The sequence below is a fragment of the Pelodiscus sinensis genome, chromosome 9, assembly GCF_052426305.1.
Source record: "Pelodiscus sinensis isolate ZL-2025 chromosome 9, ASM5242630v1, whole genome shotgun sequence".
Classification (NCBI taxonomy): domain Eukaryota; kingdom Metazoa; phylum Chordata; order Testudines; family Trionychidae; genus Pelodiscus; species Pelodiscus sinensis.
In genome coordinates, this window is record NC_143060.1 from 31,709,486 (window position 1) to 31,724,248 (window position 14,763).

The window sequence follows — 14,763 nt, forward strand, 5'->3', positions numbered from 1 at the left end:
CTCTCCTCCCACTTCCAGCTCCTTTCTCCCACTCCAAGATTCTCATCCTCCCTCTTCCCCCTCTCCTCTCTCACGTTTTTTCCCCAGTCTACCTCTATTTATAAAAACCAAAGAGTTTATCTTTTCCCAAACAAAAAGTGTGTTTTATTGTCTCTGCAGGGGATGGAGAGGGATGGGGTGGGAGCAGAAGGGAGGGGTGTGGGAGGAAAGGCAGAGAAGAGCAATGCTCAGGCCCCTTGTGGGGAGGCCCAGGGAAGTGTGTCACTGGGGTCCTTGGGTATGTCTACACTACCCTCCTAGTTCGAACTAGCGGGGTAATGTAGGCATACCGCACTTGCAAATGAAGCCCGGGATTTGAATTTCCCGGGCTTCATTTGCATAAACTGGGTGCCGCCATTTTTAAATCCCTGCTCGTTCGAACCCTGTGCCGCACGGCTACACACGGCACGAACTAGGTAGTTCGGACTAGACTTCCTAGTCCGAACTTCTATTACTCCTCGTGGAATGAGGAGTAACGGTAGTTCGGACTAGGAAACCTAGGTGATTGTGACCCACTTCCGGAGAGGGGGGTGGCAGGTTTCATCTGGTTGTCTTATTGCCTGAGGGCAGGGCCGAGCCACTCACACAGCTCCAGAAAGGTCTCCATCTGCATGAAGCAATTCTGGAGCCACTGCTGGTCATCCCTCCACTTCATGATACGTCAGTCCCACCAGTCGGAACTGGTGTCCAGATGCCAGAAGCAGCGGGGCACAGTGGGGTCCAGCTGCATGAGCTGCACCCACAGAGAGATGATGAGGTTCTCCAAGATGCGCTGGGGGTTGCATTCCTGCAGGGCCTGGAGGGCAGCCTGCAGAAACTGCTGCAGGAGCTGCAGCACAACAGATAAGAGCCATCCGGTGCTTGGAGGCAACTCCAGCTCCATGTCTACAGAGCTGAAGTGTCCACAAGGGCAACCACAGCAGGCAAAGGAATGGGTTTGTTCTCCCTCTAGTTGGTAGGCAAAAGAGAAGAGCATGAAACTGCTCTACGGGGGGGTCCCTTTAAGCAGGAGCCTCAGATAGCCTCAGGCAGCAGCCGCATAAAGTAACTACTGACCTGATGCACTGCCTGAAGTGCTTCCGGGTGGCCTTAACTGCAATTCAGCATCCAATCAGTGTGGACATTCTATTTCAAAATAGCTAAGCGCTATTCCGATGGACGTTTGCTATGTAGACGCACTATTTCGAAATAAGCTATTTTGGGATATTTCCTCTGAAATAGCTTATTCCGAAATAAGCATGCTGTGTAGACAAACCCTAAGTGAAGTATGTGGGCAGTGGGGGAGAGGAGAGAAGCAGCTTTAACTCAATAGGAAAATTGCTGGATCATGCACAATCTGGAGCATTCTGATGAGTGAATTATTCATATTTGAATGTCAGATTTTAATCACCCTGCCAGAATTATTACATCAGTGGAACTACTGATGTGAGAAGAGGAGCAGGAGATGGCCCATGAGCAAGAGGTCTGTAATTTTCACATTTCAAGTATCTCTTTGTTTTGGTTTCAGACAAAATGTTTAGATTTAATTTATTATTCTTAGCAAATCCACAATGCAATCTATTTAAAATGTAGAGGTAATTCATTGAATTTTACATAAACTAAGTTGCCTAGCTTATTCAAATTAGGTAGTTTGTTTTACTAAATTAATTTTTTTTGTCTTTGTCACTGGTGTAATTTCCAATGTAATTGATTGGAGGGAATTATTTTTAGCTCCTCAGATTTTTCTCTTTTTTATAAGGTCTTACAAAATATAGATTTTCTCCTAGATCATTGGTTTCTTCGGAAGAGCAGGGTTTTTTCCCCCCAAAAAATCACATAGTAATTATTTCATCAATAGTCATTCTTAACGATAGCATTACTCTCAAAACTGTTTCCCCTTCCTATTAAATATAGCCATGACTTTCAGAACTAAGACTATAGTAGATTCATAACCTTGGCCTGAGATACTGATGTCCTTAAATCATTATTTAAAGACTTCAAGTTACAGAGAACCAGCGGTGACTGATTAGGAAGGATATGGGGGAGCAACCCCCCACACATGACTCCTCCCTGCACCCTGGTGGCGGGCTGGGAAAATGCCTCTTCTTCCCCAGTCCCTGCCTCTGTCCCTTCACCTCATCTCTGCCCTGCTTCCCCCCTCAAACCTCATCTTCTTCTTCTTCTGTCATGCAAAAGGCACAGAGGCTTGTCCCACCGCAGCTCCTCTCTTTAACCACTGGAGGGCCTCCCAGTGAAAGAGGTCTCTCACATGATGTGGGCGTCCACTGGAGCCATCTTGTTATGTATCTAATGAAAAGAATTGTGGGTTAAACTGGACATCCCTGGCCTCACTTCCCAAAGTATCAAAACTGTAGTATACTCACAAGAAAGACACGCTTGGCTCCCTGACTATCTAGAAAGCATGACATGGTGACAGAAGTGACCGCATTTTGCATGAAGCAGTTGTTTTTGTCAGGAGCACAGTAGATCTGTAAATGGTGCAAATTACTACACGGCTAGGGAACTGCAATCAGCACACCAGGAGATACAGTGTGCTGAGACACACTGGCCATGTCTCCCTTCAGCTGGGCAGTATGGTTCCCACTGATGTATCCGTGCTAGTGCTACTTGTGCTAGTGTGCTAAAAATATCAGTGTAGCTGGGCAGTGACTTGGGATGGCTGCCTGGGTACAAACCCAAGGAGCCAAAGGGAGAGGGGGCCAGGCCCGCACGCAGGAATTTCTGGGGGGAGGGGAGCTTTTTCTGTAAATGTGGATCACAAGGGTGTGAATGCACCCCTTCCCCCCATGGCCTCCAAGTAGTGGGGAAATCAGCCCTAGCCTTCCACCAGCTGGTCAGAGCATGGGGGAAGGAGGCTTGGACAGCGCTGCTCCCGCCTTCCCTAGCTGGAGGGAGCATGCTTACTTGGGAGACCAGAGGGAGGAAGATGCTTTCGCACCCTTTGCAAACACACCCCCTGCTTATGGGCCTGAGCGCTGTACATACTCAGAGCACTAGCCCAGGTTGCTGCCCTCATACAGCTATTTTTAGAGAGCTAACTCAAGCAACACTAGCACAGGGACATCTATGCAAGCTGGGAATCCTGCCTCCCAGTTCAAAGGTAGATATACATAAGTACTTAACAGTGGCCAGACCAATGGTATATCAGGCTCGTACTCAATTAGTATGTTCCCTAGCAACGCTCCTTGCGCCCCACCGTTAGCAACCCAGCACTAGTCTGTGCTTGGCCTGCAGGGTGTAAACTGTAGAACACTATAAAAGTTTGCTCTCTGTGTCCTGCTGATGCACTCTAAAAGGTATTTAGAGACATTAATGGGGGCCTGTCACTGCTTAATTTGCAATGAAAGAGGTGCCAGGCCTCAAACAATTTTTTTTACATTCATAACTGATGCAGCAAGCCTACAGATGCTGGGGTTCTGAAATGCCAAAACAAATTAAGCACTGAGACATGTTTGAAATGGGATTACATGTGCCCAAACTAAGTACCTTTTAGAGTGCACCAGCAGGCTAGTTGGAGCATAACATGTTACAGCACTTGCGGGAGCAGATGAATGCTCTGCTAGCAGGCTATTATAGATTTGCTGTGTTAGCTAATCATATTTAGTCACACGCACACACATTTGGGTATTTTAGTGGCTGTCCCACACCCTCTAGTTATGGGCTTGTATTGTCCACAATCTAATGGAATGGCTGAGAGAACCACTCAGACAATAAAATCAATGTTTCACAAAACATCTGCTTCAGGTGAAGATCCCTCCTTAACTCTTCTGGCGTTGAGAAGCACACCTGAGAAATCCCTGCCCTTGCACTTCCTTTATATCATCTTTCTCTTCAAATGCAAACGGATAGACATTATACCAAATGGACTGAAGGTAAAAAATCCATTGCTATCTACATACTGCACAGACTACAGTGAGAGATTATGCCATACACTATCCAAAAAACTGAGGAACCACCTGATCAGCATCCTGTACAGCAAACAGGAAAACATAAAAAAAGAGCTCTCCAATCTGGAGTCTCTCATAAAACACCAACCTTCTCCACAAGTGGACTTTACTAAAATAAGACAGGAGATCTACATTACACACTTCACTTCTCTACAGAGGAAAAAGCACTGTAAGCTGTCTAAAATCCTACCTGCCACATGGGGCCACAACAGTGGTCCTAACTCACCCAGCAATATCGTCAATCTCTCCAACTACACTCATATCCCGGCAGAAGAGTCTGTTCTATCTCGGGGACTCTCTTTCCCCCCCCCCCCACCCCCACTAACATGCTACAGTTCTGCGGTGATCTGGAAGCCTACTTTCGCCGTCTCCATCTCAAGGAATACTTCCAACACAACACTGAACAGTGCACTGACACACAGATACCTTCCCACTAACAGCACAAGAAGAAGAACTCCACATGGACTCCTCCTGAGGGCCGAAATGACAGTCTGGACCTCTACATAGAATGCTTCCGTCAACGTGCACAGGCCGAAATTGTGGAAAATCAGCATCGCTTGCCTGGTAACCTCAGTCGTGCAGAACGCAATGCCATCCACAGCCTCCGGAACAACTCTGACATTATAATCAAAGAGGCTGACAAAGGAGGTGCTGTTGTCATCATGGACAGGCCTGACTATCTAAAGGAGGCTGCCAGACAACTCTCCAATACCAAATTCTACAGGTCTCTTTCCTCAGATCCCACTAAGGAATACACTAAGAAACTGCACCATCTGCTCAGGATACTCCCTACACAAGCACAGGAACAAATCGACACACCCTTAGAGCCCCGACCAGGGTTGTTCTATCTATTACCCAAGATCCACAAACCTGGAAATGATGGATGCCCTATCATCTCGGGCATTGGCACTCTCACTGAAGGACTGTCTGGATATGTGGACTCTCTACTCAGACCCTATGCCACCAGCACTCCCAGTTACCTCCGTGACACTACGGATTTCCTGAGAAAACTACAATGCATAGGTGATCTTCCAGAAAACACCTTCCTAGCCATCTTGGATGTAGAGGCTTTCTACACAAACATCCAACATGCAGATGGAGTACAAGCTGTCAGGAACAGTATCCCTGATCATGCCACAGCACAACTGGTGGCTGAACTCTCTGAATTTATCCTCACACACAACTATTTCAGATTTGGTGACAACATATACCTCTAGACCAGTGGCACTGCTATGGGCACCCGCATGGCCCCACAATACGCCAACATTTTTATGGCTGACCTGGAAAAACGCTTCCTCAGTTCTCGTCCACTTACACCCCTTCTCTACCTACGCTACATCGATGACATCTTCATCATCTGGACCCATGGGAAGGAGACTCTGGAAGAATTTCACCATGATTTCAACAGCTTCCACCCCACCATCAACCTCAGCATGGACCAGTCTACACGGGAGGTCCATTTCCTGGACACCATGGTGCAAATAAGTGACGGTCACATCAATACCACCCTATACCGAAAGCCTACCGACCGCTATGCTTACCTGCATGCCTCCAGCTTCCATCCCGGACACACCACACGATCCATTGTTTACAACCAAGCACTGAGGTACAACCGCATATGCTCCAACCCCTCAGACAGAGACCTACACCTACAAGATCTTCAACAAGCATTCTGTAAACTATGATACCCACACGAGGAAGTGAGGAGACAGATTGACAGAGCCAGATGTGTACCCAGAAGCCTCCGGCTATGGGACAAGCCCAAGAAAGAAACCAACAGAACACCACTGGCCATCACCTACAGTCCTCAGCTAAAACCTCTCCAACGCATCATTAGTGATCTACAACCCATCCTGGACAATGATCCCTCGCTTTCACAGGCCTTGGGAGGTAGGCCAGTCCTTGCCCACAGACAACCCTCCAACCTGAAGCATATTCTCACCAGTAATTACACACTGCACCATAATAACTCGAACTCAGGAACCAATCCTTGCAACAAACCTCGGTGCCAACTCTGCCCACATATATACACCAGCAACACCATCACAGGACCTAACCAGATCAGCCATACTGTCACTGGTACATTCTCCTGCACATCTACTAACGTAATATATGCCATCATGTGCCAACAATGCCCCACTGCTGTATACATCGGCCAAACTGGACAGTCCCTACGTAAAAGAATCAATGGACACAAATCTGATATTAGGAATGGCAACATACAAAAACCTGTAAGGGAACACTTCAATCTCCCTGGACACACAATTGCAGATCTAAAGGTAGCCATCCTGCAGCAAAAAAACTTCAGGACCAGACTTCAAAGAGAAACTGCTGAGCTACAGTTCATCTTCAAGTTTGACACAATCAACTCTGCATTAAACAAAGACTGTGAATAGCTTGCTAACTACAAAAGCAGCTTCTGCTCTCTTGGAATTCACACCTACAGATCAGCTACTAGAAGTGGGCCTCATCCTCCTTGATTGGATCCACCTCCTCATCTCCAGTCTGATTCTGGCCTGCATATTTATACCTGCCTCTGGAAATTTCCACTACATGCATCTGACGAAGTGGGTCTTTGCCCACGAAAGCTTATGCTCCTACACTTCAGTTAGTCTATAAGGTGCCACAGGACTCCTCGCCGCTTTTGCAGATTCAGACTAACACGGCTACCCCTCTGATACTTGCACTTACTGTATCCCTCGATTGGGCACATTCAGAAGTTCAATAGCTAAGCTCAGAGGTGCTGGAACATTTTTTACAGTGGGGTTGCTGAAAGCCAACAGTTACCACCCTAAAAATTTTACCTCACCCTTTCTTACTTCTGTCCATGCCCCCCATTCCTCACATCTGGGGCCAGGAGAGGGGCTGTGCCTTTGGTAACAGGGGGATGCAGACCAGGCTGAGACCCAGCATATGTGGCTGGGAGCAGAGGTCCCAGTGCAAGGCCTGTGGAAGCGGGGACCTCATGTACAGATTCCAGGTGCAGGGCTGTGAACTGAGTCTTGAACACTGGGCCGGTGGCAACTAGTAGGCCGGCAGGAGAGCCTCCAGTGCAGGGCTGGTTGGAGTTCAGGATCCCACATGCAGAACTCTGGGTGTAGGGGCAGGAACAGACCTCCAGGCATGCGTCCTGCAGCTGGGGTCCCAGGTGCATGCTGAGAACAGAGCTGAACATATGATGTTTTGGGGAAGTGTTGATCCAGCTCAGCAGCTTTCAATCACACAGAAGTAAAAGAAGCAGGCAGAGTGTTTTCTGGGAAGGCTCTAGTCTAGGAGTGTGGAATTTGCTCTTCAGTCCAAAATTGTCCATATTTGATGATTTTCCTGAGACACCTCAAGAGACATCTGTCTGAGAAAGTTTTTGAATGGGACTTACTTACTTTGCACATTACTGACAGGGCAGAAAGGAGGCTCTGTATGTGGCTGGCTGAGTTCCTGTTGTAAGGAATGTATTAATGCTACTGGGGTTTCATTGTATGGTTAATGAGGGGTTAGAGCTGCATAAATAAATTTCAGAAAAGCAGACGTGGTTTTTTTTGGCATTCCTGTAAACCTCGTTCTATGAAGAAGAAGGGATGTTCTGAAAGCGGGTTTTTTTCTCACATTTGGGCCAATGTAGACCAAATGTTGGAAAAGCCTCTTTTGGAAGAAAAGCGGGAAAATATACACAAATTGCAATTTGCGTATTTTTTCTAACTTTTGTTTGTAGTGTGGTCATAGCCAAAGACTGGCACCATGTCTCAGAAGTGAGAACGGTATACTGGAAACTGGTTTGCCAGCCAGCTATCAATTTAAGCATGAGAGATTTCCTGGTTCTGCTTACAACTTAGTGGGTCTGAGTGAATCAGTCAGCAGCCGGCGTGTCTGGAAAATGCCAGCTAGAGGGGTTAATTGTGCCTCACTGCCTTAGGGAACAACCTATATTCGCTCTCTCTCTCTCTCTCTCTCTCTCTCTCTAATTCTCTGTACTTGTTTTTGGAGTTCTAGAGTGTAACCATTCTGAATTCTAAGAAATAGTGTTACAAATCTAATAGAAATGTAGCCGTGTTAGTCTGGTGTAGCTGAAGCAAAATACAGGTGTCCGAAAGTGTCCGTCTGCTATGTACATTGGACAAACGTCTCAGACACTTCGCCAAAGGATCAATGCCCACAAAACAGATATTAGACAGGATCACAAAGAAAAAACAGTTTCTTGCCATTTCAACCAAAAAGGACACAGTCTCAACGACTTAACTACCTGCATCCTGCTACAAAGACCTTTTAAATCTGCACTTGAAAGGGAATCTTCTGAACTGTCATTCATGCTAAAATTCGACACTTTACATCTGAGTCTAAACAAGGGATCTAGTTATCTTACCCATTACAAAGATAGCTTCCCCAATTATCACCTCTAACGTCATTAGCCCACAGACATTCACCTCCCCCCCCCATCCGCCTTCTGTTCTGAAATTTGATTTGTCCTTTTCATGTGTGTTCATTTTTTAAAATTGTATCCTTTGGTATATATGGCTCTGACTATTTTCTTCCACTATTTGATCTGAGGAAGTGGGTCTGGCCCACGGAAGCTCATCATCTAATAAACCATCTTGTTAGTCTTTGAAGTGCTACATAGTCCTGTATTGTGCTTCTGTTACAAATCTGTGTGCATGTTGTGAATGTAAGTAAAGCCGCGCAGGGCTTGGCATCTAGCCCTTGCTGAGCCACCTCCTGACAATGACAGGGTGTGTGAGGGAACAAGCTTTGCTGCAGAAAGAGCAAGAGAAAAGGGCAGACATCTACAACCAAAGACTGACCATCACTGGTTAGAGTGAAAGTCAGGCAACACCTTATGGGAATATCCCTTGGAGTTCAGGCACTGTCTTCTGGTGAGTTGTGTTAAAATAGTGCACCACGGGGTTGCTGTGAAAGCTGTATCATCCATCACAGCTCCTGAGTGCAGTGTGTTTGTATCTTTGGCATTAAGCTAGTCCCAGGGCTAAAAGTCATGCCAGACCATATCTGCTGTGACACAACTTCCCTAATACTACATTGGTCAGAAAGCAAAGGTCATAATGAAAATGAGTTGATTTCGAAATAATCTACCTTCCACAAAATAGCTACCCCACTGCGTGCAGAGTAGTTAATGTGGATGATAGTAGGAGAGTTCCAAGTGTTACTAAAGCAGCTGTGTGCATCGCACTATTTGGAACACAAGATAATCATAAAGAAATTTAAAATTTAATTAACATTAACATCTAATTCGCCCAAAGCACTAGTTTTTGGTTCAAGGTGCCATTTTTTCCAACAATAGAACCTCACTCACAGTCACAGATGCTGAATGTATCAGCTTCACAGAGAAGGAACTCGTTCATGCTGATGGTAACTCTAACCTGAACAAATCTCCCACAATGATTAATAAAATAATCATCATTATTATGAAATATGAGACACCATGATCTGATGGGATAGGATCACAGGACTTGAAGTCAGTGCATCTAGATTTGAATGCCAGAGCTGATACTAGCTCACCTTGTGACCATAGGTAAGTAATTTAACTATTTGATACCTCTGTTTCCCTGTCTGCATTTTGAGTATACTAATACTGATTATACCTATCTCACAGAAGTGCTATGAGGTTAATTGATTAAGGTTTGAAATTCTTGGATAGAAGATGCTCTGTAAGTGATCATTACAAGTAGTTATAATATTTAGCCCTTATATGGAATGTTTTAATTTCAAAGTGCATTGTAAATATTCACTGAGCCTCCCAATGCCAGTCAGACTGTCTTTTGCTTTGCATCAACAGTGTCATGTAAAAAATAAAAGAGTATCAGTAATGAAGCGGGTAAGTGGCAGTATTTCTCAGCAGGGTACTTACTAGCCAATAGGGATAAACACAAAAGATAAAGGCCAGTCCCCATCAAAGTCAATGGCAAAATTCCCATTGACACGAGGATTTCACACAAAAGAAGCAAGAGGTTTTGGGCCTGATTTTAATGAACACCAATTTTACATAGATGTAATTCCACTGCCTGCAATTAAAAACTCTTGATCTTGATCACTGGTGTGTGAGCAGAATTAGGTTCTTTGCACATTGCAATATGTAATTTTAAATACTAAGTAGTTAAAAGTCCCAAACATGCACCTTTGCACCTTCTCCCATGCTGCAAGGGCAGCCCTTAAATGTCCACAGAATTACCTCATTATCTATCTTTAAATCTTTCCTCAAAGCTCTCCTTTGCAACAATACCTACAAAAAATCTTGTCAATGTTTAGGACATTGTGTTGAGATCACACCCCTCATACTGACTTCTTGTCCTCCCAGTCCCTCTGCATCCATCTGCTGTCTTTTGTTTTGTACTTAATTGTAAGCTGCTTGGGGCGGAGATTTGTTCTGTGTTTGTACAGCACTTAGCACAGTGAGTGCTGGTCCATGTCTAGGGTTCTTTGGGACTATGGTAATATAAATAATAAATAATAACACCAATAATTATTTACTATATTGAACATTCACATTACATGGGAAGTAGGCGTGTGTGACATGAAGCAAAATAGATCTCTTACTTTCTATATGCTATGAAATAAGGAACTCTTCACCATTTCTTTTTAAATGCACAGATTTATTAGGAAATCACATATGTATGAATATTCAGTATTTTGTCTATAGTAATAAAGTTTAATATTTTCTTAAAAGATCAGTTTTCCCTAAGAAGATTCAGTAGGACTTTGAACACTTAAATTAACAAATCTGTGATTGCCTAGGAGGAATTTTCTGGTATCACAATATAAAAACAATGCTCCAAATTTCTAATCTGCTGAATTGTAGCCTCATGCAATGCACTGTAGTTCCTCACATGAACACGCAGTATGGGCATCAATTGTTTCCCGTGTATCTTCTGACTTCTGGTCAAGTTTCATCTGTCCCTCCACTAAGCTGGCAGCTGAATCTGGGAGTGAAGAAAAATGACAAATGATAAGAATGAAAAAAAATAGTTTGCAAGGTGTGGAATTTGTCACACAGAATTCATTATTACACAGACTGGACTTAGGTACTCCTAGTTATCATGCACATTGCATTTGAATAACTGGTTTGGAAAACAGCCATCACAACAAACACAGATCCAACTAATCATTAATTTAAAATACAGCAATTAAAAACTTGTGTATACTAGCTCTGAAGCTATTGTTTTTTTACATATCAAACTTTGAAAAGAAAGAAAAATTCATCATAAATCACAATAGTCGTGAAATCTCAGTTACTCTTGGAATCTGGTCCTAACCTCACTAAGTTACAGTATTGACAAAATGCCACTGATTTCATTGGAAGCAACATTGGGACCATAGACAGTGATGAATTAACAACAGATAATATAGGACCTCCATTTAGCTACCAACTTTAAAAGTAATTTCCAGGGAAAACACCATAAAATGTTGACAGACAACATATTCATTTTTGCATGCATTAAATTTAGTGCCACAAATGTTAGCAATTAAGAGTCCAGTTCAGGGAGTTCCTTGAGCACATGCCGAAAACTTATGCATGTGAGTAGTCTTAGTGAAATCACATGCTTAATCTCCTGCTTGAATTTAAGCACCTGGCTGAATCAAAGCCTAAAGAAGAAAATATTTGGATAACTTTTATAATAGGATTTTGTGTTCACTTACCAGCCGGCAGACAATGGAAGCCAACAGAAACTGGGGTGGTTTCAGTTGCTGAACATCCTTTTATACAGCGCATCACAGGCTCAACAGAATAGCATTTTGACTCTTGGCCCTCAAGCTGAATTGTTCTCTCAAGTTTCACAAGTGAACGCTGCAGTTTACAGGCTGCAATAAAACAATCATTGATATTTCAAAACCTTGTATAAATGGCTTTAGATTTTCCTCCAAATTCTCCATTTGCTAGTGATACTGTGTATATATATCAAATGAATTGTCACCATCCAAAATTCTATATGGATCATATGTAAAGCAATAACCCTGACTAATAAATATTAGTCAGTTTTCCCACCATCTGCAGCTATTATACATTATAGATAGTAAAAGTCTTCATACCTCCAGCACAGGGCTTTTCTGACAGAATCCAAGACTGTGCAAAGCTCACTGCATCTTTAGCTACAGATCCACTAGGCATCTGAAATTCTTGTTCTTTTTCAGCATCGTATTTTCCACAAATGCCACATGTTTTCCCTGCCATCCAGAATGCAACTTGAACCTTTGTGAAAATAAAGTAAAAGTTAATTCAACTGTATATTTAAGAATAATGCCAATGAAACAGAATTTTGTTACAGAATGGCCTCCTGCAGAGGAAAATAAAAATCAAGGTAAAGCTAAGACATTTGTTTTTAAAGAACAACATTTGATTCTGAGCTTTGATTTCCGTAACAATACCTCTGGCTGAGATTTTCAAAGGGGCCTGAATGAGGGTTATTTGAGTGCTTAGGTCCGTTAGGGCCTTTTGGAAATCCTATGTCCTGTATCAATCATCTATTGATACTGAAGATGTCAACACTTTGTGAGATGGATGTTAGATGGTTATAGATCAATTAGCACTTGCTATACACACCATTAATTGAGCAACATTCCTAGTAGACCATTCTACTATTACCGGGTTTTTTTTAAAGTCTTTGTTTTGACTGGTTGAAGAGATGTGTAACGATAAGAACAGGGAACAGGAATTCAGAATTTCAGAGTCTCTTTGCAATTATGTTACTGACTCAATGTGTCCTAAGCAAGTCATTCAAAAACCTCATGTTTAAGTTTACCTAACAGACAGGCATGTTCTGAGGTTTAATTCCTCAATGTATGTGTATCAGAGGGGTAGCCGTGTTAGTTTTAATCTGCAAAAGCAACGAGGAGTCCTGTGGCACCTTATAGACTAACAGATTCATTGGAGCATAAGCTTTCATGGGCAAAGACCCACTTCATCAGATTATAACAAAGTGGGTCTTTACCCACAAAAGCTTATGTGCCAATAAATCTCAATGTATGTGAAGCATTTTGAGATCCTTAGATGAATGGTTCTATGTAAGAGCAGAATATTATGATGACTGGATGGAGGCTGTTCCTTCTGTAAACTCTTTTACACCGATCTTTATGTTGGCTTTGCTAATGAAGATCCTTGTACTCATTCAAAATTTCATCTACTTTAATTAAAAGGCATTTAAATAGATACTAAAATCTGAGTGTGGAACTCAGACCTTTACCAGTAAATGGGGTATAATAATGGGGGTAAACTGATTAGTAGTGATTCTCCTTCCTAAATATGGAATTGTGTGGATTTCTTTGGAATTTTATGAAAATGAAAATGCTAGCAGAGGAGAGAAAAATACCTTCAATGAACGTCCATCAAAATATAGTTTATCAATGCCATAGTCAGGAGCCAAAAGTGATAGACCTTTCTTCTCACTGTTGATCACCAGAGAAGCATCTGCAATAAAAATATAAATGATCTTTTATATTTTTGATAATAATTCTGTAAAAATATAACCAAAGCCTTGTTTTTCTTTAAGCATTTTGTTATTGTTGAAGAAACAAAGCAAATTGTATATTAACTAATTAATTTCCTTAAACATTACAACTATGGAATGTAGTTGTCGGCAGAAAGTAGGAAACACAATTTTAACTCTAAATCCTTAATAATCACTTTTGTGTTCATTTTCCTTTGTAAATATTAACAGCTACCTATTTATTTCAAGGAATAATAATGGAATCCTCCAATACTGGTATTAAATTTTTGTAGATAATTCAGGCCCTGTCTACACTCTAATAGAGTTAGGAAACCTGACTGCAACTTGGGTAGTCACTTGACTCATTTATAACACAGTTACCAATATCCAAGTCAATGAAAATAGGATAAAATCCTGGACTCCCAAAGTGTTTATCCAGTTTTGGAGCGGTATGGCTCCATCTATATCCTACAACTTTTAATTGTGTTGTTATAATCAAGTTGGGGGACAACTAGATTGACTCCAACTCCCTTGATTGTAAACAAAGTCTTAATGTGTCTATTCATAGAACAAAATGTGTATGCATTAACAGAATGGTGCAGGCTCTGCCTGTTGACTGACTTTATTCTTACGTTCTGTTATTTCCACTCCAACTCATCTGATGAAGTGAGTTTTCACCACAAAAGCTCAAGATACTATATATATTTTGGTTAGTCTCTGAGGTGCCACAGGATTACTTGTTGTTTTTATCCCTACAGTTCTCCATAATGTTTTTAGTGTTCTGTTTTTAAAAATATTTCTATGGTGTTTTTGCATCGATATAAATCCCAAAATGTCACATATAACTTAAGTCAGCAAAAAGTTCCACCATACTGATATGGCAACTATAAGAAAAGCTGTATTTGGAAAAGTTTTATATAAATGATCGAGGGTATGCCTACACTAGCCCCCCAGTTCGAACTAGGAGGGCTAATGTAGTCATTCAAAGTTGCAAATGAAGCCCGGGATTTAAATATCCCAGGCTTTATTTGCATCTTCCCGTCCAGGCGCCATTTTTAAATCTCCTTAGTCCGAACTAACTGCCCGCGGCTACACGCGGCAGTCAAACGTTAACTTGAACTAAGTCCTTAGTTCTCGTGGAATGAGGTGTAACAGTTAACTCGAACTAAGGACTTAGTTCGAGTTAATGTTTGACTGCCGCATGTAGCCACGGGTAGTTAGTTCGTACTGAGGGGATTTAAAAATGGCGCCCGGACAGGAAGGTGCAAATAAAGCCCGGGATATTTAAATCCTGGGCTTCATTTGCAACTTTGAATGACTACATTAGCCTCCCTAGTTCGAACTAGGGG

The 14,763-nt window shown here is 42.5% G+C and overlaps 1 protein-coding gene and 1 pseudogene across 1 annotated transcript in view; one reads left to right on the forward strand and one right to left on the reverse strand.

Annotated features, from left to right (window-relative positions):
- Positions 1 to 3,725: 3,725 nt before the first annotated feature.
- On the forward strand, positions 3,726 to 5,699 carry LOC149523925 (uncharacterized; annotated as a pseudogene).
- A 4,865-nt stretch (positions 5,700 to 10,564) lies between these two features.
- Positions 10,565 to 14,763, reverse strand: part of LOC102452731 (vitellogenin-2) — a 28,171-nt gene continuing 23,972 nt past the window's right edge. The window contains exons 32-35 of the mRNA XM_075936360.2: positions 13,298 to 13,395; positions 12,021 to 12,180; positions 11,631 to 11,792; positions 10,565 to 10,912 (exon numbers count right to left, since the gene is read on the reverse strand). Of these exons, the coding sequence (XP_075792475.2) occupies positions 10,794 to 10,912; positions 11,631 to 11,792; positions 12,021 to 12,180; positions 13,298 to 13,395 (539 nt within the window). The 3' untranslated portion in view covers positions 10,565 to 10,793. The remainder of the gene's footprint in view (positions 10,913 to 11,630; positions 11,793 to 12,020; positions 12,181 to 13,297; positions 13,396 to 14,763) is intronic.